At 39.4% G+C, this 25,094-nt stretch overlaps 1 protein-coding gene across 2 annotated transcripts; it reads right to left on the reverse strand.

The window, feature by feature from the left end:
- Nucleotides 1-548: 548 nt before the first annotated feature.
- SUPV3L1 (Suv3 like RNA helicase) lies at nt 549-25,094 on the reverse strand. 2 transcript variants are annotated; one of them, XM_061197513.1, is made up of 15 exons: nt 24,781-25,094; nt 18,790-18,867; nt 17,992-18,099; nt 16,747-16,861; nt 15,427-15,595; nt 13,215-13,326; nt 11,093-11,170; nt 9,707-9,798; nt 8,544-8,724; nt 7,897-7,990; nt 6,938-7,157; nt 4,850-4,930; nt 4,317-4,493; nt 1,685-1,833; nt 549-1,026 (listed from the first exon to the last, which is right to left on the reverse strand). In XM_061197513.1, the coding sequence occupies exons 1-15, from the start codon at nt 25,052-25,054 to the stop codon at nt 591-593; spliced, it is 2,364 nt and encodes a 787-aa protein (XP_061053496.1). In that variant the 5' UTR covers nt 25,055-25,094; the 3' UTR covers nt 549-590. The 2 variants fall into 2 exon arrangements, with proteins under 2 accessions (XP_061053496.1, XP_061053495.1); XM_061197512.1 differs by lacking the exons at nt 15,427-15,595; nt 16,747-16,861; nt 17,992-18,099 and having other exon boundaries at nt 24,781-24,866.

Below are 25,094 nucleotides of genomic sequence, written 5' to 3' on the forward strand. Positions count from 1 at the left end.
CTCTGAAATCACATCTATTAATTTCACATTCATTTGCGCTTCTACTATATTCCAGGCACCATAGATATGGCAGTGAATTACAGAGACAACAATATTTGCCCTCACAGAGCTGACATTATTTATTTAACTTATTCCTGTCTGTCACCATACCAAAATATAATCTCCACAAGGGCAGGAACATTATCTGTCTCATTTACTGCATATTTCCAGCACCTAGAACAGCCTCGGGTACATGGGTACAACAGACAGCAATCTCTGTCAAAGAATTCTACCTGTGACATCCTCAGCAAAGGTATAGGAAACTGGTCAAAACAATTCACCAAACTGATTTTATTCCCATGCAGAGTTCCTTATAGTGCATTGTCTTAGTGCTACACTACAAATGGCCATTAAATAAATCTTTAAATAAATCCTCAAAGACACAAAACAAACAGCAGTTTAGTTATCCTTAACAGTTAATTTTTCTTAGCAAAAAAAAAAAAAAAAAAAGACCAGTAAAAGACAGCCACAGTACCATAGCAGGCAGTAAATGCATATGAAGAAAAAAAGGATTTTAAAATAGATTTTTATTTGCAAAAATAAAAATAAAACTAATCTGAATCGGGTTCCTTCTTCTTTCTTCTTGTCCCTTTTGAGGAAGTCCCAGATTCTGTTCTTCCTTTGCCATGCTCAGTTTGTTGTGTCATCCACTCTTTTTCTAGCTGTTTCAGCATGTCTGCAGTGAGGAGTCCTTGCTGCACCAATCTGGAAGCAAGGGATTTCTCTCCTGCACCAGGGCCAAGTGGTTCAGCAGCTTTACTCCCTAAAGCTTTGGTGCCATGATTCCTTCTAGTTTGGCTCTTTACTGTTCCTGACAAACGGGACTGGCTTTCTGCTGATGAGCTCTGCAAATTCAGCAGTTTATGTGCCTCTGAAATTTTAATCAGTTTGGTGATGTTATGTACACCATCTTGGATAATCCCATCTAATTGTTTCTGGAGATCTCGAACAAGGCTGGCATCTGGAAACATGTCTATAAACCGGTAGCTGGAAAAAAAGACATATTACATTATAGGAACAGCTCTTACCGCAGTCGCTGGACTAATCTCAATGAAGTAACTACATCTTGACACTGACTCATTCCAAATATTCTGTTTTTGCAAAACTGTGTCCAGTGCCTTTGCTCAACCTTTATTTTGTCCAACACACCTAAGGAAGATGTTGTTATGAGAGTTGGTCATTGCTCATATCTTAAATGATTCCAATATGCTCCCCTAGTGGGACATGCCCCTCCTTTGATAACCACTGATCTACAGCAGTACCTCTCAAATCACGATGTATACATGAGTCACCTCAGGATCCTGTTACAATGCAGAATTTGATTAAGCCTTGGGTGGGTCTGATATTCTCTATTTTTAACAAGCTCCCAGTTGATAACTAGGCTTTTGGTCCAGGGATCACCATTTGCGTAACAAGGATCTAGGGGACTTTCTCACCTACCTATCTTAACTAGAATCGTAAGAACTCCTTAAGTCATTTTTGGAATAGGTATAAACCAGGCTCAACTGCTTTAATGGACAATAAACATAAAATAGAGCACCCTGCAAATATGTCCCTAATTTGAAAGTGCAAAAGACCATCATAAAACCTTTGATTCGCCCTATTACTTAAAAAATGAGAGCACATACAGGAAAAAAATTGGTACCTTAGCCACAGGTAAAGGTCCAAGACATCATGGACAGCTTCAAGATCCATGAGGTCTTTAATATTCTTAGGTGGAAGTAACGGCCATTTAATGTATCGCCGTAACCATGAGAAGGTCAGGGGCTCATTCCTGCTATACTGCCTGGCAAACTGAGAGAAACAGAAGAAACGAATTTGGTAAAACAATCAGAATTCACTTCAGTCTGTGACCAGAAAAAAAAAAAACAAACAGCACAACAAAATGTTAACTGTGGCTATATCTCAATAGGCAGGCTGGTTTCTCTCCTTCTTTATACTTTTCTGTATTTTAGAGAACATTTAATATCTTATAAAGGTATTTTTTTTTAAAAAAAGGATGATTTCCTTCTTTTTTCCAAAACCAGGGCAACAATATGTACATGAACTAGCTTTCCAGGGACTATCTATTAACTTTTATGAACAATTAATGTTCTAAGTTCCAGGTAGACAGTACCCGAAGACTCTCATTCCTTCATGCAATAGTCCTATAGCTTCAAATATGAGCTTGTATTTTTTAATATCCTCCCTTATTATAAAGAAACTCTTTGAGGTGGCTTCCTGCAAGGTTGGTCATGAGTCAATCAAACTAGTAAAGAGACTGCCTCTTTACTAGTTATATAGTTTTGGCCAAGTCACCACTGTGCTTCAGCTTCCTCATTACCATAAGACCACCATACCTCCTTCTTGAACCACAAGACACTCTTGGAGAATATGCCGCCTCCCAGACAATGCTAGGCATTATTATGCATCACAATATACTACAGGAGACAGAAATAAAACCATGCAAGAACTATCAAGCAGAAGTTTAAAATCTTTAGCTTCAAGGATAAGGTGATTTCAAATGGTTCATTTCCTAATTAGGGAAAATTATCTCTAAATACTCAACCTAAGCAAGGTCAATACTTTATAGAGAGGCAGGGCAGTTTTCAAATAATTGTGGTTAAATAATGTTACAATTTTATTAATTTCAGTCTGGTGCATTCTGCTAGGTTTAATGAATGCCAAGTAGGACAGCCATGAAGAATGTAAATGTGACCACGCTAACTTACTAATAAGCAGGACATGCCAAAAAGTTCTCTTATAAAGGCAGTGGCTTTAATACTTTTGGCCACAAACAACTAATGGAAGCCCAATATGTAAAAGAGCTAAGCATGGAGCTGCTCAGAGACGGGGAGGGAGAGAGGCCCATGCAGGAGCCATGAAACACAGTTTCAAAACAACTTCCTAAGGGCCATCAGAGACCATCAGTGGGATTGAGCTCCTTTATACTTCAGTAATAATGGAGATCAAGAAAAAAGAAATATCTCTAGATTTCACATTTTAATCTGTAAACACAACACATAACAACTATTGACCTGTACTGTTCCAGACTCCACTCCTTAGTAATATGCTTCCGCTTTATTAGGGTAGCTGCTTGAAGGATGGTGTAAATGGGGTCAGGGCCATGGGCTCCAGCTCCATCCAGGCCAGTTTTTTAAGTTTAAGACTTTGTTCCATAAACTTCAACCTTATGCTAGTTAGCTCTCTCACAAACGCCAGCTCTAAGAAACATAGAGCTGGTAATAGCTGGACACGGTAAATAGCTGGACACGGAACACCTCTGAGACACATTAAGGAAAAAATAAAAAGGCAAGCTACAGACTAATTCATTGTAACATTTATGGGAAAGCACACCCACCCAACAAAAACTAGAATTTCTACTCATACAGGTATGTAAGCAAATGTAACGGAAAAGGTCTGCAAGGATACACAAAGCTGATAATAGTAGTTATGCCAGAGGACTGAGACTGAAGGCGGTAGCCCAATTTAACCTTCTCTAATGTTTTAATTTTGCTCACACAAAAAAAGTACTTATGTATTATTTATGTAACTTTAAAATAATTTAAAACATAAGCTTATAAATAGATTTGATAAGAACAGAGCTAGTATGCAGAAAGCTAACATCTATTAAGAAGATGGCAGTGAAACTACAACAATGAATCAGGAAAAGATTCAAAGAGGAGACCTTTGGGTTTAGTGGGGAGGGCGCTCCAAGCAGAAGCAAGAGGGAGAGCAAGGGCCCAGAGATGTGAGAGGACATGGCAGGAGACTGGAAGTTCAGCTTCTACTGCCTTTGCCTAGTCCCCCTGTTTGGGTGAATCTTGTGCTCAGAAGTTAGAGATTTGTATCCCTACCCAAATGAGTTAAAAGAAAAGAGGCTGGAACCTTGGCACCAAATTCACACAAGACAGCCATCCCTGGCCCAATGCCTGATAGTTAAGAAAACTGAATACTATTGCCACTACTGACCCCAAAGCCACCTCCCTTCCAAAACATATTACCCAACACCAATAAGGAAAAAGTATATCATCAGGCAGAGACCCCTTTCCTCGAAAAAACTGTTTATTTGTTTTAGCTTCTTCAAAAAGGCTACCATATAAGCCCAAATACAAAGCAAGACTTCTCCTTCCCCCAAAAAATTATCTGTAAGGAAAAAGAGCCATTTTTATTTAAGTTCGTACACAGTATCTCATATTAAAGGGTACTCTCTTATTTCTTTATTTTGAATAACAAACTATTGTTTGGGGAAAATGCAACCTGAAACAACTCAAAATATCACAAAGATAAAGGCTTACCTGTAACAATGAAGAACAGACAAAAGGCTGCTTCTTGTTGATAGGGGCTGTGCAGAAAACATACCTCACTCGTAGACTTAATGGAATATGCTGGATCAACTCTGCAGAAAATTTAAAATCATCCATATTGCAGACAAAATACTGCCCATCAACTTGTGAAAAGTCTACAAAAATATCCTGGGGGGGAAAAATATATTAAATTACTGGACTACCTAGCTGGGCATGAATAAAGTACTCAAGTCTATAAATGACAATCACTTTAATCCATTAACAGACTTCCAGAAAGGCCTGCTTAATTCACTGCCTCCTCAAGCTAACAGACTTCCCCCATAGCCTTCCCGACCTGAAATACTCAGAAAATTCCTCAGGACAAAAGTCCCAAAAGATTTTGAGAGAAAGTTTCCGCTTTCAAGATAAACTTCATAAACAGCAACTTCACAAAAACAGACTATCCATTCATGTCCACAAGGTTAACCAGTAACTGTCTGACATACTGACCTTTTTAGAAAAGCAATGTAAGAGTTTCTACTTACAATGAGATTAGAAAGCGTTGTATCAGGGAGATGGTAGGCAAACATTTCAATCTGTTCAGCAGTTGGATGAAGACCAGCTGCCTTTAGTAAAGAAAAAACAACCATGAGCTTTTTTTTTTTTTTAAGGATAAGTTTTCTTAAGTTATTTCAAGATAAGTCCTATATTCAGGTTAAGCTATTGCCAAATGAGTTAAGGGACAAGAATTTGAGTAAAACAGAGAAAAGCATCATACTGTGCCATTTATTACCAACTGGGAAAGCTGACGAGATGATTTAGTAAAACTAACCAAGTATACCCATTGAGTAATTAATCTTTTGCTTATATTTTAGTTATATTTCTAAAATCTATGATGATCTGACAGAGTACCACAAATAGTTTCCGGGGTCCCAATTCTCTCCACTGAACAAAAACGAAAAAGGAAAACCCAATCACTTTAACCAGGGCAATAAAACTGACATACATACATAAAAGAGAAAATGTCTAAATTGGAGGTCAGCTATCTCTTTACCTGTATATTTACAATGTTAAGAACTGCCCACAATAAGTATAAGCAAGAAAATAAGAGAGAAAAGGAATGGGAAAAAGAAAGAGGAAAGGAGGAGAGAGAGATGAGTCATGGGAGGGAGGAAGACGATGAACACAAGAAAGGAGCTACACAGGAGGGAGATGGGGGAGATTCATTATCAGCTGCACTCTTTTTTTTTTTTTTTTAATTTATTTATTTATTTTTGGCTGGGTTGGATCTTTGTTGCTGCCCGCGGGCTTTCTCTAGTTGTGGCGAGCGGGGGCTACTCTTCGTTGCGGTGCGCAGGCTTCTACTCATTGCAGTGGCTTCTCTTGTTGCGGAGCACAGGCTCTAGGAGTGCAGGCTTCAGTAGTTGTGGCTCGTGGGCTCAGTAGTTGTGGCTCGCAGGCTCTAGAGTGCAGGCTCAGTAGTTGTGGCGCACGGGCTTAGTTGCTCTGCAGCATGTGGGATCTTCCCGGACCAGGGCTTGAACCCGTGTCCCCTGCATTGGCAGGTGGATTCTTAACCACTGCACCACCAGGGAAGCCCTCAGCTGCACTCTTAACAAAAGCTACAGAAATGATTTCAACCACAGCTTTCCTCCAGGAACTCTTCCTTGCATTCTCTCATTTATATACCCTTTTACGTGGGGTCACTAAAATCAGATGAGCCTTAATTAGTGAATTTTCCAGGCAAACTTTAATTTGTTAACAGTTTGTTTAAAACATGTACACTTCTGCCTCATTAACTACACTAAGCAAAATGTAACTCTGTCCTTACTGGTTCGAAGTTGTATAGCTTAATGCTATTTTTGCCCCACACACAAAGGTTTCTTCTACTTCCAAGCTTTGCACAATTTGCAGTCTGCTGACATAGCTGTGTGCCCACCTGAAGCAACCGTGCCCCTATCCCCACCCACTGCTAGATTATAGGAAGAACTAAAGGAAAATCAGGTTTACTAAACTTGTTATATTATGGCTACATTTGTAAAATCTGAATCTTTCACTTGCATACCATTCTCTAACCAAGGGGTCTCTATTAGGCCTCCAAAAGCAATAAAGCAGGGTTTTCTCTTCTTTATTTTTTTATTTATTTACTTTTTTTATTTTTGGCTGCGTTGGTTCTTTGTTGCTGTGCACGAGCTTTCTCTAGTTGCAGCGAGCGGGGGCTACTCTTTGCTGTGGTGCGCGGGCTTCTCATTGTGGTGGCTTCTCTTGCTGCGGAGCATGGGCTCTAGGCGCGTAGGCTTCGGTAGTTGCGGCACGCAGGCTCAATAGTTGTGGCTTGCGGGCTCTAGAGCGCAGGCTCAGTAATTGTGGTGCACGGGCTTAGTTGCTCCGCGGCATGTGGGATCTTCCCGGACCAAGGCTCGAACCCATGTCCCCTGCATTGGCAGGCGGATTCTTAACCACTGCACCACCAGGGAAGCCCAAAGCAGGGTTTTTTTGACATGATTTTCATGGCACAAAATTTTCTTTTGCTTATTTGTTTTCAGGTGTCTGAGGCAAAAGTCTGGAAAGTAAGTGAAGGAAGGAATGACTGTCCTCCACAGAGAAGTAGCAATTACTATGTTACACCTTACCTTTATAGGATCCACAGGCCTATTCAAAATTTCCTTTAATAAACTGAGGTCTTCACGATTCATTGTTGTAACCTCTCCTTCTTTAAATTTTGAACTGAATCTACCAGCTCTGCCAGCAATCTGCAAGGCTTGAGAGGTGGTGATTGGTTCTATTTCTTTCTCTCCCTTTTCATTGATACTGGGCTTCATAAGGGAGTAAAAAATAATTCTTCTTATGCTCCTGAAACAGAAATACAAATGACCTCACGGACTGCTGTCTGAAAAACCGTCCATCATTTGATTCATTACAGAAATGCTCACTCTAATTCTAGTTTAGGCCTACTTGCAATATTGCCCACTGTTTACAAAGTAAGGTAAAAGGGTTTGTTGGTAATTCTTTTTCTTCCCTTTAGATAGCATTTTTTAACAACTGTGTACACTTACTAAAAATCATCATCAAATTATACATTTAAAATGGGTGAACCGTATAATATGTAAATTATACCTCAGTAAGGCTCTAGAAAATAACTTTTTTACAAATAAACCACATAAAGCCTTCTTAGGCTACTTTTAAACATTGACTGCTGTTAACGGCTTTGACTAGTTCTTTCATGCATAAAGGTACAGTTGCATTCATTCCCCGGAGAGGAATATTCAGGCTTAATATTGCTAACCCCTAAAAATAGTGGCTGGCCCTGCACGCCCAACAGGCACACACCCTTGTTGACTGAGACACTGAAAATAAAGTGAGGTAATGTAATAGGTTAGCAGTGGTAGGAAGCAGCACTCAAAAGTCCAAGTGTTATGTGATATTTTCATTTTATTCCCTCAACAGGTGTGAGCAAGATAAATCTCAGATCTATACTATAATATCCATTCTCCTAAACCAAAGTGTCTGGTCATTCTAATGCCAATTATAAGTTTTTAAATTTCCATCTAACCCACTGAATATCCATGATTATTAAAAACAGATTACTTACAAATTAAGTCCCATGCCAACTGCATCTGTAGCAACCAGGATTTTGCATGGATCATCAGGATCATTAAACTTTCTTGCTTGAGCAAGTTTGGTCCCTAAAATAGGAACAGTTTATGTTAAATCAGTATTCTCAATCTTTTACTACATCACACTAAATATATCTTGGAAACCCTTACCTCCTACTCTCCATTTTTATGGATAAAACTCTTATTGTTTCAAACTTATTTCTTTACATTCTCAAGGAGCCACTTATCCTTTATTTCCATTCCTTTAATTATACCCACAAAGAGCAACACAATCCTCTTATCATTTCTGAGGACACTTATCAATAGATTTCTGGTAATATTTTAAGGATATTACCAAGTTCATATTTTAATGACATTTCTGTAAGAAAATCATCGGCTCAACATTTAAAAATACAGTCTAATAATAGCAAGTAACAAGAGCTATAAATAAATTAAATTAAAATAAATTAAAATACTTCTATCACCATAAAGACTAGAGAAATATTTATTTTATATGACCTATAACAAATTACACACCAAGCAACATAATTCATATCTTTTACTGTGTTTTCTAGACGTATCTCAACATAAATGGCAAAAACAAGAGATTTCATATCTTGTCATGATGAAAGCCAATAATTACCAGGTGGGAGACTGCCATATATAACAGCTGATTCCAATCCCCGAATTTCAATCTGTCGACTCACAGAATAAATATCATTCTTGCTAAAACAGACAATGCAGTCCCCAGGCCGAAGGTTGTCTAAAGATTCTAATGCGTGATCCAGCACAAAAATGGGGGTAAGCCTCTTATAGGTTCGAACCTACAATAAACGATATGATATTGTAAAATAACATACCTAACTCAGCTTCTTCTAATATTGTGAAAAACTCACAATCAAGAGTAGCTAGAAACTGGTAAGTTCCAACTTTTTCAAGAGAAAATACAGAAAAACATTTATTTTGATATTATAAATGTTACCATCCATTCTCACTGGTATTTCTAAATTAACAAAATGTTACAGAGGATTTCATAAATTTTCAAAGCACTTTCATATATATTTGATTTTTATGGCAACGTGGTAATTTCAGAAGGGTTATTAACTATTATTTCCCTTTTATGAAAGAATAAAACAGAGTCTAATAAAAGATCAGGTCTGATGAGGATTTTTCCAGTTCTAGCCTTCTGTGATTTGCCTAAAAACACAAAGTGAATAACAGCAAAGCCAAGACTAGAACCCAGAATTTCTTCCACTACATTCCACTATCTCTCCCTGAAAGCTGAGCACAAAACTAAAGTAATGGACCAATTTAAAAATATTTCTTCATTTTATTACAGAAGTCTGGTAAAGAAAACAAAAAGTAGGATTAAATGGAAATGAGTTGCTTCCTCCTCTAGGAATTTGAAAAAGGGTACAAACTATCTCTACCAATCAGATATATATCAAAGTCCCCAATATCTGACATCTGAGACTTTGAAAATCACAAACTTTTGCTGGAGACTCCAACTTCCAACATTCCTGATTTATTTAATTCTAAAGAGTTCTGTTTAAACTCCAAAAGGTTTTGTCAAGAAAAGGTAAGGAATCTCCTTATACTTTTGGAGACTTAGGGTGTGACAGCCACGCAGTCAGAACTTTAGTTCATGAGGGTCAACCAACTATGTATGATCTAGTCAACTACGAGGAAATGAAGCTTATCTTTCAAGTTCTGATTTTGCCACCATCTGGGGCCTATGAAGCCACTGCCTGGGTACTCTGGGCTATTTGCTATGCCACCTTGAGAACAAAGTGTATAATCTAGTACCTCCACATCTTCCCCAGTTGTGTACATAAGCTCTGTAACCAGGTCAATAGCAGCAGATTCTCCACACAAATGGATTTCTTCAGCACAGAGTCCTGTTAAATGCAAAATTGGCATTTTTTAAAATTTTAAAGATATAAAATTAAATATGCAATACTTTACATACCAAAAATACTTTAAGTTTGCTTACCTATTGCTTTACAACTTTACCAAGTGTTTTCATATTATCCCTATGATTCTAACCTCAAAACAAAACCTTCTAGTAGGCAAAAATTATCACCACTTTTATAAATCTTGGGGTTTTTAAATTGCTTTGGCCAAGGTTTTGAGTCTACTAGAGGATGAAGCCAGCCTGAACTAGAACCTGCATTTTGATGGTTAATACTGAACATTAGTCCTATACTTTTCTTTTTCAAATTAGGCTCCATGGAATCACTGAGGTGCCTCAGAGGCTGGGGGGCTGGTGGGTAGAAGAAACTCCAAGCTCCTTACCCCTGAGCATATCCACTTTCATTATTTATATTACAGACTTTAGTGTATAGTCTTTGTTTACACAAAGATTTCCTATGCTTTAAAATTTGAAAACACTTGCCCTACAACATGCTGATCAAAAATTCACTCCAATATCAAGCAGGAGAAATGTTCATTCATGTCTATGGACCTCACTTCCAGGAGCCTATCCTAAAGAAGTAATAAAATGAATAAAAAGTTACACCTACAAAGATTTTTACTGCATCATTAATCATAGGGAAAAATGTTCGACTCTTTGGGACAAATTACAACTGGTCTCCCACATCCACAGGTTTCGCATCTGCAGATTCAACCAACCGCGGATTGAACGTATTCAATCGCGGCTGGTTGAATTCATGGATGCAGAAGCCATCCAACTGTAAGGGATTTGAGGATCTGCAGATTTTGGTATCTGTGGGGGTCCAGGAACCAACATCCCACAAATACCAAAGGACGACTGTGTAGTACAGTTCTTCAATGGAGAACATGCAACATTAATATGTGGTATGAAAAAAAAGTCTATGAAACAACAGAACTGAAAAAAAAAGCAAGATAAAAATTATATATTCACAAAACACCATATACATGAGAAAAAAGACTGTCATGAAACACCAAAATGTTAATAGTGGTTGTGTAAATATGGCAAGATTTGAACACTTTAATTAAGTGATTATGCTAATTTTATCATAGAAAAAATGGACTTCCCATTATTAGAACAATATTTAGAAAATTAAAGCTCACACTTAGCTGACTTTTTTGTTTGATTTGTGTCAAAAGAGAATCTAGCTGCTCTATTTGGCAATGTCAAGCAGATAAATGCAGATAAATCCCAGTGCAGATGTCACAAAGCACAGGTTTTATAGCAATAAGACCACCAACCTAGTAGTGCTCTGGTCCAGGCCCATCCTCTGGCTGGATCTTTAATCATTTGAATTTCATCAATCACGGCCACTTCATCTTGAAATAAAAAGTTATCATAAGCAAGACAATCTACTTCAATAGTATTATAAACAAATCACAATAACAAAATTCAAACTTTCAATACCACCATAATCATCATCATTACTTATTAGGTGCTTTGTTTCTGGCAGGCTTGTTCTAAGTGCTTTACAACTCATTTAATCCTCACAACAAATCCATTAGGTAAGTATCATTATTACCTCATTTCCTTTTTTTTTATTTTTAATCTCATCTTTTTTTTTTTTTAATTAAAAAAAAATTGTCTTTGGCCACGCCATGCAGCTTGCGGGATCCTAGTTCCCCAACCAGGGATTGAACCCATGCCGTCGTCGGCAGTGAAAGCGAGGACTCCTAACCACTGGACCACCAGGAAATTCCCCTACATTTACATTTTACAGAAGAATAAACTGAGACCCAGAGAAGTTAAGTCACTGGCCCTAGTGTCAGATTTAAAACCATGAAATTCAAACCCAGACCATCTCTACTGCACTGCCTCCCAAACTGAACAGGTTCAATTGTCCTATTTTCTGCAATCTCAGAGGCAGCCTGGAGAATCTGCCTAATAAGAACACATCCACACAGCAGTTGAAGTAGCTCCTGGGACCAAGGAGTAGATAACCCTGCAGTAAAATGAAGCACCTCAGGAACCCAGACGGGTGTCAGGAGGAGAACCGGAGAAGAACGTGTAATTCCCTGAGCTCCAGCTCTGCTCCTTCTTAGGGGTTTTAAAGCTTATTATTATGGTAAAACAAATAGTGGCTCATTTTATTTTCTAATGCCAAAATGCTTCCAACCATATTATTTTATTCTTTTTAAGTCATATAAATTATATTTTAGTTTGCTTCCCAAAATACCAAGGATTTGCAAGGAGTATATTTTTAAAAAAGGAAAAATTTAATATGCCCACAATGACATTTAACAAACAAAAGAAAGCTAATTTTATACTGAAAAACCATCAGATTAAATATTACTAGCATATCTGAGCATATACAAACAAGATTAGAAAAGAGGGGGCAGAAGAAGGAATTTTGATTTATATGTGCTATTTTAATTTTTACAATGTATTACTTATAGAATAAATGGATTTTTTTGAAAACTATCCATTTACTCAGAAAGTTAAGATTATTAAAATGAAAAAAGCAAGCTACCAAATAGTACATAATATATAATCCCTATTTTATTTAACATACACACCCACGATGCACATGTAAGTATATGCATACACAATACAAACACAGTCTAGAAAATATGCACCACAGGGTTAACACTTGTTGATTCTGGATGGGTGGAATTGGGAAATATTTTTTTTCCTTCTCTTTGCATTTATTTTTATGTTTTCTATAATGAAGAAATGATTGCCTACATAATAAGGAAAAAAGTTAATTTTCATTTAAAATACTTTCAAAACTACAGTGCTTAAATAGAAGTTCTCTGTGGTACTATATGTAATAGTGAAAAACTTTAAACAACCTAAATATTCTTTAATAGAGGAATGAATAATTTTAGTCATAATATGGAATACTACATAACAATTTAAATGAATAAATGTGATATATATTCATGATACATATATATGTAAACAAGACTAGATCTAAAAACCTGTGTAAAATAAAAAGCAAGTTGTGGAATAATAATGCAATATGATAATCATGTAAATGTTTTAAAACACACAATCCACAGTATTGATAGGCAATACATAACAGTGATACCAAAAAAAGGGAAAGGTATATACCAAATATTTGATAGCGATTGGATCAAAAGAGGGGAGAGGAATTGAACTGGGGAGTGATACAAAGGAAAATTCATACTTATTGACATTTCAGTTCTTTTAAGAGAAAAAGGGAATGAAATTCAAAAGCAAACATAAGAGAAAGTTTGGCATTTTTAAGTAGTGGTAAGTCCTGGGTATTTGCTGTACTATTCTTTTCTTTGTTTCAATTTAAAACTTTTTTCACAATAAAAAACACATTCCACATGTTCATCTGAATTTTAAAATAAAAAAATACTAAACCATACAGTTTTTAAAATGGTGTATACATACAAGGGGTTGTAACACTGCACATCTCAACAGTACAAGCAACATGGGCAGCCTGTTTCCCATCTGGCTCTACTGTCACACGTTCTTCACCTGTTACCAAGTCACATGGCACACCCTAAGATGACAAAAAGAAAACTGGAATTATTTCCACCTTGAAAACAATAGCAAAAAGAAGTTTTGGATGTTTAATAGAGTATTCTCTCCATTACGTCAAATTTATTTGTCTAATAGTTGAAACAAAATATTCCCAATCCTGTAAAAAAAATTTTAATAAGAAAATAAAAGCCACTCTCTTTTATAACCTAAATAAACTTGGAAACATCTCAAATCAGCTAAATTCTCAGGTAACAAAAGCATGAGAAATTTCAGCAGTTTCACTTTTTACCTTTGTACTATTTCAATAGTTTCTGTACCATTTTAGTTTATTAAAATGAAATTGTTTCTATGTTCAAGAAGAATATTATAAATAAAATTTAAGAATATAAAGACCTCCTAATATATTTCTTTGAGAAGGACCAACATCAATGCTACGGTGTATCTGAGTTACCAACCACCCCGGTCCACTCAGGACTGAGGGGTTCCCCAGGATGAAGAACATTTGATGCTACATCAGGGAGAGTCCAGGCAAACTGGAACAGCTGGTCTCCAGAGTGGCCTGAAACTAATGAGGAAACATCAGACATATCCAAACTGAGGGACAATATACAACACAACTGACCTGTAGTCTTTCAAAATGTAAAGGTTATGAAAGACAAAGAAAGACTGAGGAATTGTCCCAGATTAATGGAAACTAGAGACATGACAATAAAACACAGGGGGAGACCCTGAACAGAATGCTGGGGTCAGGGCGGGGGTGGGGGGGTGCGGACGGGGAAATGGAGTGGTGGCAGTGTTATAGGACAATTGGCAAAATTTGAATATGGACTGTGGATTAAATAATGGTATTCTATCAATATTAAATGTCCTACTTTAGATGAATATCCTGAGGCTATGCAGAAGAAAGTCTTTGTTCTGTGGAAATACTTTATTTATGAATAAGGAGGCATTATGTATGCAAATTACACAAATTATTCAGAACATAATAAAAGAGAATGCAAATCACCTACCAAAACGGGTTAATCTTTCATTATAAAGTCATAATAAAATAATGAACTAAAATGTGGCCCCTTTACTGAAATGATGCCTCAGACCACAGGACATTCAGTCCTTTTCTCAGTCTTTATCGTTAGTTCTAGTTGACAGCATCAAAGGTCTAATCTTTTTTTTTTTTTTTTTTTTTTTATTTATTTATGGCTGTGTTGGGTCTTCGTTTCTGTGCGAGGGCTTTCTCTAGTTGTGGCAAGTGGGGGACACTCTTCATCGCGGTGCGCGGGCCTCTCACTATCGCGGCCTCTCTTGTTGCGGAGCACAGGCTCCAGACGCGCCGGCTCAGCAATTGTGGCTCACGGGCCTAGCTGCTCCGCGGCACGTGGGATCCTCCCAGATCAGGGCTCGAACCGGCGTCCCCTGCATTGGCAGGCAGACTCTCAACCACTGCGCCACCAGGGAAGCCCCAAAGGTCTAATCTTAAAAAAAGGTAAATTGAATACAACAGAGTAGGTGGGTAACTCTGAGGAGACAAAGAAGGGGTTCAGAGGGCGTTTCATCTGTATCAATATTTTCTTTTTCTTTTTTTTGGCTGTGCCACGTGGCTTACAGGATCTTAGTTCCCCGACCAGGGATTGAACCCGGGCCCTCCACAGTGAAAGCACCGAGTCCTAACCACTGGACCGCCAGGGAATTCCCCAATAATATTTTATTTCTTAAAAAAAGTTAAAAAAAAAAAAAAGTATGGCAAAATATTAGAATCTGATGGGAGTTGGGTAGTGGACTCAGGTTATTTGAAAGTTATTCCCTGCATTTCTCTGTATATGTGAAATATTCTGTAATATTGTATTTCACTCATTCTAATACACACGTTTTTTCACATTTTAGTATCTCTGAAACCAGGATACCTCTTAACAATGGATGGCATGTCAGAATTCAGTCGGCAGCATCATCATCTTTCTCAGTTTTACATAAAATAACAGTACATCTTACACTTGATGGCTTGTTAGATGCAATGCAATATGGCACTTCTTGTTAACAGTAAATTACTACATCCCCCTCTACCCCCTTCACTCTACTCTCCCCCAAATTAACAAGAAAAAGAGAGAATATTTGGTAATATACTAACAGCAGCATTACTCTTTTCGAAGATCTCATGTGCCAGTAATTTTAAAGGGCCACAATATACTCCAGATTTTGCTGACAAGTATTTCTGGATTGCATGATAAGTCTTTCCACTGTTCGTGGGACCTGAATGGAATATTATCTTCCGCTGTAAGGCTCTGGCTTCTGGGTACCTAAAACATGAGTAGGTAAACAGCTTAATTCCATTAACCTCAAAATCCTGGCAAAGGTATTAAATGAAAAAAATTCCAAGGAAACATCCTCTTAACATTCATAAGATAGCATCTTTGAAAAATTAAATGATGAGTTTCATATCCACACTAAAATGACTGCTTTCCAAGAATAGCATTTACTAACTAGAGGACAGAAAAATCCAAATGCAAATTAATTTATTGGATATTCTTGCCACTGTACAAATCCCCTTCCCCAAGAGTTACCTAAAATAAGTTGAAACTGCTAACAGCTCCAAAGATTTGTCCACGTTATTTCCACAGCTCTACATATGCCCTATAAATAAATATTCCTAGGCTTCTAAATTTCAGCATATACAATAAAATGACTGAGTCTTCTGCTTCTGGCCATGAGCACTTGCCCTCTCACCATAAACAAGTACAAAACTGGACAAAATATATCCAGCAGCTGCCTGGGGACATGGACAGGAGGCAGGGCAGGACTACAAGCCCCAAAAGAAAGGAACACCTGAGATGAGCCCTGCTGTGCCCCGGTAAGGCATAGGGAGGTGGAACCCAAGCAAGGTAAAATAGTCCCACTGAGCTGAGCAGTAGAGATCAAGTTCAAAGCTGCTGAAGCAGCTGGAATTTGAAGGCCAGAGTGTGAAAGAGAAAAAAGGGTGCAATAGAGGGGGAGCCTTGAAGTCTGTGTGGGAGTTCCTTGGGTCCTTGGCCAAGGGCTGGGCTGAGCATGTGCAGGGCCTAACAGAGGACAGCTTGCTAAGAGTCTGAGTGGAAAGTCTCAAAGAGGTGGCAAAGTGCTAGGAGATGCTGGAGTTCCAGCCACAGTGGTGGTGGGGAGAGCTCATTAATAGCGTATTGAGCTGAGACACCAGAAAGGCCACACCTGAATTGTAAGGATGACACCCTAAAGGGCTACTCTAGATCTGCCCTAATAAAACCTTAAACCAAACCTGATTAGGATTCAAGGGGAGATACCAGTTAACTGCCTGCCAAAACTGCCCACTTTTCTAGAGAAAACAATCTAGACGGCTTATGATTTATCATCCAGCATACAATAAAAATATATAATAATCACTAATTTCCCAAGATTAGAAACTGAACATTTCAAATCCACAAATAAAGAAACTAACCAGTTAGGCGGTATTCTTAGGTCACTGATTTTACGTAGATCATCCTTACATTCCAACACAGGAAATATCTGTTTCGCATGTCTCAAGAAAAATGGAAATAAATCATCCACGTGAGCTGGAAAATAAAACACTGCATTAATATGTGCAATCTAAATGTTATCCATAACTGAACTGAATGAGAATTTTACTCTTAGTGAGCTAAATTAAGGGGACATTGCCAGAATAAAAAGAAAAACCCTAAAACAAGGAACTCCATCCTTTCCTGAGATCCTGCTTTGTCTTACATTTTCCTCCTTATTTCACTTATATTTTCCAGGAAAACAGAAAATTGGTTTTCAACAACCATGTTCCACTTCCTCTATGCAAACAGGTAAAGATCAGCATTGATGAAAGTTAAGTTAAAAACAAAGAACCTGGGGGAATTCCCTGGCGATCCAGTGGTTAGGACTCGGCACCTCATTGCAAGGGGGCCCCAGGTACGATCCCTGGTTGGGGAACTAGGATCCGCAAGTGGCATGGTACGGCCAAAACAAACAAACAAACAACAACAAAAAACAAAGGACCTGGGAATATACATTAGAGAGAAGGCCTGTGATTACTGAAGAGAAATACAGGTGCAAGTATTTTTTAAACTACAGAGACCACTAAGAGACAAAACATGAAAGTGAATTGACTCCTCAGCAAGAAGTCTCCACACCTTAGTGGCTCTGATGAGGGTGGGGCTGTGTCCAATTCTGCTTTGTGTCCAGGTTCTACCTCAGTGCCTGGCCCAGGGCAAAAGTCTAATAGTCAAATACATAAAAATATAACCAAAGCCAAACTGCCTATGGGAACAAAATAATGATGTTCCTACATTTTTTTCTTTTATAGCAAGAGCTTTGTCCTAATATGAGGGAGAAACAAGCCAGTGGCAGAAACAGATGGAATCTGTTATGTATTAATTCTGTCTTGTGTGAGAGTTTATTTCACTGTAGCCTATATTACTACATAGTGAAGAGCAGATAATGACAGATCAAGACCCCAGTCTTCCTCCAGCCTAAGACATACGGGTGATTTAATAACCAGTTCAGGGACCCACTATAAAAGCAAAAGGACCTAGAAGGCCTCCTATGAAAGCACTGAATTATTTACAGAGGATATTAACAGGGCTTATTCTAAAGCAAATAAGCCCTAACTAGAGAAATAAACATAGGAAGAAATAGAAAGTATGCTCAACAGAATTTTAAAAAATCTCTAAACACTTGCCTGCACTGAAGCAAATATCATTCAAAATAATGTGAATGTCCACATCCAGGGAATGAGACTGCATGATATAATTTCTAAAGCTTATGAAAGCTTGGTGGAAGAGACGAGCTGTGGGAAACACAAAATCAAAATAGGTAGGACTTAGTTTTCATTTAATTTCTCATTTTAAAAAATACATATACAGGGGCTTCCCTGGTGGCGCAGTGGTTGAGAATCTGCCTGCCAATGCAGGGCACACGGGTTCGAGCCCTGGTCTGGGAAGATCCCACATGCCGCGGAGCAACTAAGCCCGTGAGCCACAACTACTGAGCCTGCGCGTCTGGAGCCTGTGCTCCGCAACAAGAGAGGCCACGATGAGGCCCGCGCACCGCGATGAAGAGTGGCCCCCGCTCGCCGCAACTAGAGAAAGCCCTCGCACAGAAGCGAAGACCCAACACAGCCATAAATAAATAAATTAATTAATTAAATTAAAAAAAAATACATATACACGTCACACCTAACTCCTCAAAGTGTCTTTTTCTTTTCTTGTAGTACAGCTGGCTTGTTATGATCTGGGCTAAAACTGATATTCTAGTAGAGCATGAAGGAAAGGTGAACACACAGCTCCCTTGCCGTGTGTCTGGCTCCCCAGGTGCATCCTGCCGAGCTCCTGCCTAGAGAGAAGCAAAAGTCAGGGACATTCTCTAGATTACAACTATGTATTAATACGTATGTCCAGGCCACACTAGGTCCCACACAATAATGACAAAGCTGTAATCTAAGCAGTAATGTCTCTAATGGAAATCTTATTAGCCTTACCATCGAGTCCATAATCAGCACTCAGTTTCTGAATTTCTTTTCTCTTGTAGAACTTATCTAAGATCTTCTTTACTTCATCTGGAAGAAAGATATAAAAATTTAACATATGTTTAACATTTGTTTTCCAGATAGAGAAATGTCCAAAGAGCAAAAGAAACCTGAAGTCGTAACACTCAAGGCAGCAGTCTACTGAGTGTTGCAAGAACTTGAAGGTTTTAGTTGATCACAAACTCTTTGCAGTTTAATAGTGTCTAGAAAAAGTATAAAGTCAAACAATGCAATATTCCTGTAATACTGCAGAAGACGAAGCAAGGTGCTACAGGATTAGCATCACCCCTAGCCTCCATCAGACCACTTTTAGATAACCCTGTTCTGTTTTGTTTACTTACAACCATTCTGAACATCAAATAGTGAGCAGCTAAAGGTACCTAGAAAGATAACCAATACTGTGAGGGCCAGATCATTATGCTTTCATGTGAATGACTAAAGGAGCCAGGGATGATCTTTAGCTTGAAGATGATTTTAGGGAGAACAGATTATACATATTTTGTTCTAGATGGCATAACTAAAGTCAGTGGGAAGTGAAGGAAACAGATTTCAGTGTAATTTATACAAGAACTTCCTAATAATTAGAACGGGGAAAAGGGGTTGCCTCACAAAAGTGCCAGCTCCTTGTCACTGAAAGTACTCAAGCAAGGCTTAGATGACTGTATTTCAAGGGTGACAGCAGAGAAATTACTGTGCTATAGTGGAGGTTGAATTAGATACCTGCTGAAATAACATGCCACTATGAGTCCCTAATTTTACAGGTGAAAATACTTTAATCAAGCTGAGATTGTATTAACAGTGCACACGTTAAAACACTACTGCATTATTCTGTAGAGATAAACATTTTACTAATCCAGCCATACACTCTACATTTCTGGGAAGGCAGGCTAAAACTGATACAGTCTTTGCTCATGAAACACAGAAAGGCCAGGTGGCCTGCATTTTCATCCAACCACAACACACACACAACACTCACTGAAGAAATTAAGCCTGAATAAAGCATCTCACTATCAAAACTCTGTTTTACACAATGAGGGAATTTCAAAGTCGCTGGTTTAGCCATTAGGTTTGCCCACAACTAAATGTAAGATGCATACAAATACATCTACTATCACAGGCAGCTATCCTGATATTTCTGGGTCTCTGTTACTTTGTACCCAGTGGTTGCAACAGTTTCTTTACAATAGTGGAAAAATCAGTGACAAAAAAGGCACATGCAATTGCTTGGGGAAATTCTGCTGACCTATAAACTCAATACAAACTGAAGACATCACATTTATTAGAATTAATCCAGTTTCTGTAACTAATACTCCAGTGTTACGCAAGAATTATGATACTTCACTCAATTTAAAATGCTTCAGTAATATGAAGTTTCTCATGCTAAGTGAAAGAAACTAGTCAGGAAGGCCCACGTACTGTATACTATTTATATGAAAGGTCCAAACAGAAAGAGAATGTGGATTAGTGGTTGCCACGGGCTGGGCAGAGGGGACTGGGGGCTAGGGGAATGGGGAGTCACTGTTTCTGGGTATGGGATTTCTTTTGGGGGTGATGAAAATGTTCTAAAATTAGATTATGATGATAGTTTCACAACCCTGCAAATACACCATTTAATTACACTTTAAATGGATAAACTTTATGATATGTAAATCATATTGTACAGCTGTTTTAAAAAATGAATACTACCCACATACTAAAAGTGAAGTTTCTCTGTATCAATACTTTCTTTTATCTAAAATTTAAAAGATAACTGCAAAAACATTAACACAATGGAAATAGCACTGAAGAAAACTTAATCTACTACAGAAGTATATGGAAACATAGTTTTGTTTTTCATAAAAATTAAGCTTTAACTGTCTCATTGTTCTTTTTAAAAATTATTTATTTATTTATCTATTTATTTATGGCTGCGTTGGGTCTTCACTGCTGCGCGTGGGCTTTCTCTAGTTGTGGCAAGCGGGGGCTACTCTTCGTTGCGGTGCGCAGGCTTCTCACTGTGGTGGCTTCTCTTGTTGCAGAGCATGGGCTCTAGGTGCGCAGGCTTCAGGAGTTGTGGCACACGGGCTCAGCAGTTGTAGCTCGCGGGCTCTAGAGCACAGGCTCAGTAGCCGTGGCACACGGGCTTAGCTGCTCTGCGGCATGTGGGATCTTTCCGGACCAGGGCTCGAACCCGTGTCCCCTGCATTGGCAGGCAGGTTCTTAACCACTGCACCACCAGGGAAGTCCCTGTCTCATTGTTCTTTTTTTTTTTTTTAAGAGTTTATTTATTTATTTACTTATTGGCTGCGTTGGGTCTTTGTTGCTGCGCGTGGGCTTTCTCTAGTTGCGGCGAGCGGGGGCTACTCTTTGTTGCGGTGCACGGGCTTCTCATTGCAGTGGCTTCTGTTGTTGCAGAGCACACGCTCTAGGCGCGTGGGCTTCAGTAGTTGTGGCACGTGGGCTCAGTAGTTGCGGCTCACGGGCTCTAGAGCGCAGGCTCAGTAGTTGTGGTGCACGGGCTTAGTTGCTCCGCGGCATGTGGGATCTTCCCGGACCAGGGCTCGAACCCGTGTCCCCTGCATTGGCAGGCGGATTCTTCCACTGCACCACCAGGGAAGCCCTGTCTCATTGTTCTTAACAGAATGACCTGATTTGGGGATCACAGTTACTTCTCATTGAAATTAACGGTGATTAAAGGAGACTCTCTAGATTTCAGCCACAGTAGAAATGACTCAGTACTACAACTTTCAACCAGTTAATAGCTTTCTTCCAGCTTCCTACAATGGGAGTTTGGGATTTAATAACAGGTTCTCTTCTAAGATGTAAATGTACCTCACATGAGTCTTTACACAAAAATGATCCACTTTACTCACTCCACGTACATCTCGATGAAGAACGAAGTAGCTACTACTAATGGTTGGGACTGCTTAAACCTTATGATTTACCCATTTTGTTAAAATGTTTTAATTCGCTTGTTCCACTGTACTTATCAGTAATTAACTAGAAGCCCATTTCTTAATACATCAAAGCTCTATGATCACTTGAGGGTTGGAGAAGCAGGTGGAAAGGTACAAAACTCAACCTCTTCAAAACAGAATTGGAAATGCCAAAGTCACAGTGGAAACACAGGTGGAGAGAAGTGATCAGAATAGATCAGAACATCTCTAGGATCCAAAAAGGAAAGGGAGAATCAATCCTGAAGAGACTGTACCAAAGACCACCTAGTAGTGGCATTTAGTTTCCACCCCTTTAATATTACAACTAGTATTACCACTCTTGTTGAATATGAAGAAGTACTGAAATACTGTTCTAGTAGTGGCTGAACTCATGATGAACCTTTTGTATCATCACAAAGGGAATTATAAAAAATACTACTAGATTTACTGAAACTGCCCCTATTGCAGCAGACAGCTGCATTAGGCCAAATGCCTCCGACCCTTCTGCATCTCTCTCAGGTGATGGCTGTGAGAGATGACTATTCCCTACATCCTCAGATGTATCTGTACCTGATATACCTACATCAAATTACAATGACTTCGTTAGGCTTCTGTTCTTTCTTAAGGTTCCCCTTGTAATCAACAGCATGATTCTCATCCAGGAAGCTAGCTGTGCTCTGGTCAGAAAAGTGTCGCCTAATACCCTATGCAGAAACTGTCTCCATAATCTTGATCCCCTTAGCATTACACCGTAATTCTGTACTTCATGAATGATTTGCCAGAACATACCAATCCAGGTGTTTTGACAAGCAAGCTTCCCCCAAAACTCTGACTCCAGTTCACTTTACTAATATGGAGCTGAGTGGCTTCAACCCTACGAATCCAAGTTCCAATCTGCATCTACCCATCTACCACTACTAGCATCTATGAGGAAACTACCACAACCTGTCTCAGTTAATCTGATACCTTCCCTAGGAGTCACAACTGCTAATAAAATTCACCATGAATATTATTTGTTGTTGTCACATCCCGTAAACATACCAGTGATCAATCAAAAATCAGAAAGAGATCATGTGAGGTGCATCAATCACCCATGGTCAGCCAGGGCTCACCTAGCTTACCTCAGTGCCTGGGTGCTACCTTCCTCCTTCACTGCTCCACTTGAGATCACCCAAAACTTCCAGCTTAGTCAGCTGTCCAAGAAAGGCGAGGGCCACTCTGCCATCAAAGGTAGCTGCACTTCATTGTTAGAACTTCCAAACACTTAAAAATTCGTAACAGTGCCCAAAAGATTTCAAAACACTAATCTGGTGGGACCAGCTGATCACGAGAAAAAATACATCCAAGGAATTTTACACCAGCTATTTTACACCCTAAAGAAAGAGAGGCTTAGAACCTTTATTTATACGATAACCCAAAAATACGTATTTTGTTAAATCCTCACATTAACCTATGCTATATAGTTGGGATAGATTATTTGGGCTCCTAGGGGAATAGTTTTCCCAGTTTCCACACATCACAGATTCTACTGCAGGGTAATTCCATTTTTCAAATAGCAAATGTTTACAAGTGATACTAGTTTACATTTGTTCACCCCTTTACACTTTTCAAAGTGCTTTGCCCAACACGTTATCATGACTTTCACAATCCAGAGATGTAAGCAAAGAAAATATTATTCTCATTTTACCATTTGGGAAATGGAGAAAAGGTAAGTAAACTGTAAATCGGGCCAGTCACTTAAGTGCTGTAATGACTATCACAAATATGCACCATCTTTCTACTTGTAGTCAATCGTGTTCACATGTCTAAATGTGTTACAATCAACCAGGAAAAAATACACATATACATATAATATATATACATATACTTATATACATATATGTATGTGTTACAATCAACCAGAAAAAATATATATATTATATATATGTTTACATAATATATAAATATTATGTATGTGCTACTGTGTGACTAGATAAGTATCTGTCAGTGGTAAACACTGTCTACTTCATAAGAGTTACTGAAAACATTAAATGGGTCACTTGCTTAAAACAGTACCTACCTCTAGCAAACACTGAGTATTAGCCATTGTTATTTTTAGAAAAAGAAGAAGAAGATGGAATTACAGAGGTATTCTAGGCAGAGGGAGTAGCATGTGTAAAAGCCCTGGAGCACAGTGCACATTTCATCAGTTTGACTGAAACAAGGAGAGTGGCGCGCAACAACGCTTCTCCAACAGGTACCCACGCCAGATCAGGCAGGGACTGAAGACCCTTTTAAACTGGGAACAATGGAAAAACATTAAACAATGTTTTGCAGGGGAGCAACAGGATTAGATCTTGCCACTTGCTGATGCTAAGCGATTCCTTTTCCTCTGGAGCCCCGGATGACCAGGGAACCTACCACCTTTGGTGAGCACACCCTTATCATGTTCTACCTTGTAGTACAGTTGGTCATCCGTAGGTCCTTCCTCCCCACGAGACTGTAAGTTTCTGGAGCAGAAGAGATCTGGATGTGAGTCTGGTTCCTCTTGGCAACCACCATACAGCCTAACACAGTGTCTGGTTTGCGTAGGTACCCAGTCAATGACAAAAACTCCTGAAAGAAACCTTCCTCTGGCTTTTCAATGCCCCACTCCCTTGTCCCTTCTCCGAGCAATAGTTCTGGGTAGCGGGGGAGGAGAAGGAGTACGCTGGAAATCAGTCGTCCACCTAACGACTCAAAAAACGTGAATCGTCCCATCACAAGAGGGCTTAAACCATTCACAGGACAACAGTGAAAGGGAGAAGACCATTTCTGGGGCAGCACATCAAAGGATCAATCAGACACAGTCCCAAGCCTTGAAGGGCTCACACGCCAATAAAGGGAGGCAGACACTGACAGGCACGATGACAACGCTCGAGGGGACCTCGGGTCTCCAGGGGAAGGGCGGGGGTGGGGGGGTGGGGGGGTGGGGGGTGGGGCCGGGGGTAAGCTTCTTCGCGGGCCCTGCAACACCACCCGCACCGCCCTCGCCAGCTCCCGCACTCACTCTTGTCCAGAGGGCGGGTTAGCTCGGCCCCGACATCGCCATCCGCGCTGCGGCCCTGTGGTTTCACAGTCAGCGGCACGAACAAGGACGTGTTCGGAGCTTTGGAGCCTCCTGAAGCAGAAGAAGAGGCGCAGGCAACGGCAGGAACGCGCCCCAGAGTCCCAAGAAAGGGCCCAGTGTGGGCGCGAAGGGCAGAGCAGACGGCTGCCCGGGGGCCAGGCTGGCGCCCCGGGGGAAGCCGAGCCCACAGCAGGGCACACCGGGGGAAGGACATTGAGACCGCAGGCTCGAGAGGAGGCTGGCTGGAGCAGCCT

This window comes from Eubalaena glacialis, chromosome 1 (genome assembly GCF_028564815.1).
Source record: "Eubalaena glacialis isolate mEubGla1 chromosome 1, mEubGla1.1.hap2.+ XY, whole genome shotgun sequence".
Taxonomy (NCBI): Eukaryota; Metazoa; Chordata; class Mammalia; order Artiodactyla; family Balaenidae; genus Eubalaena; species Eubalaena glacialis.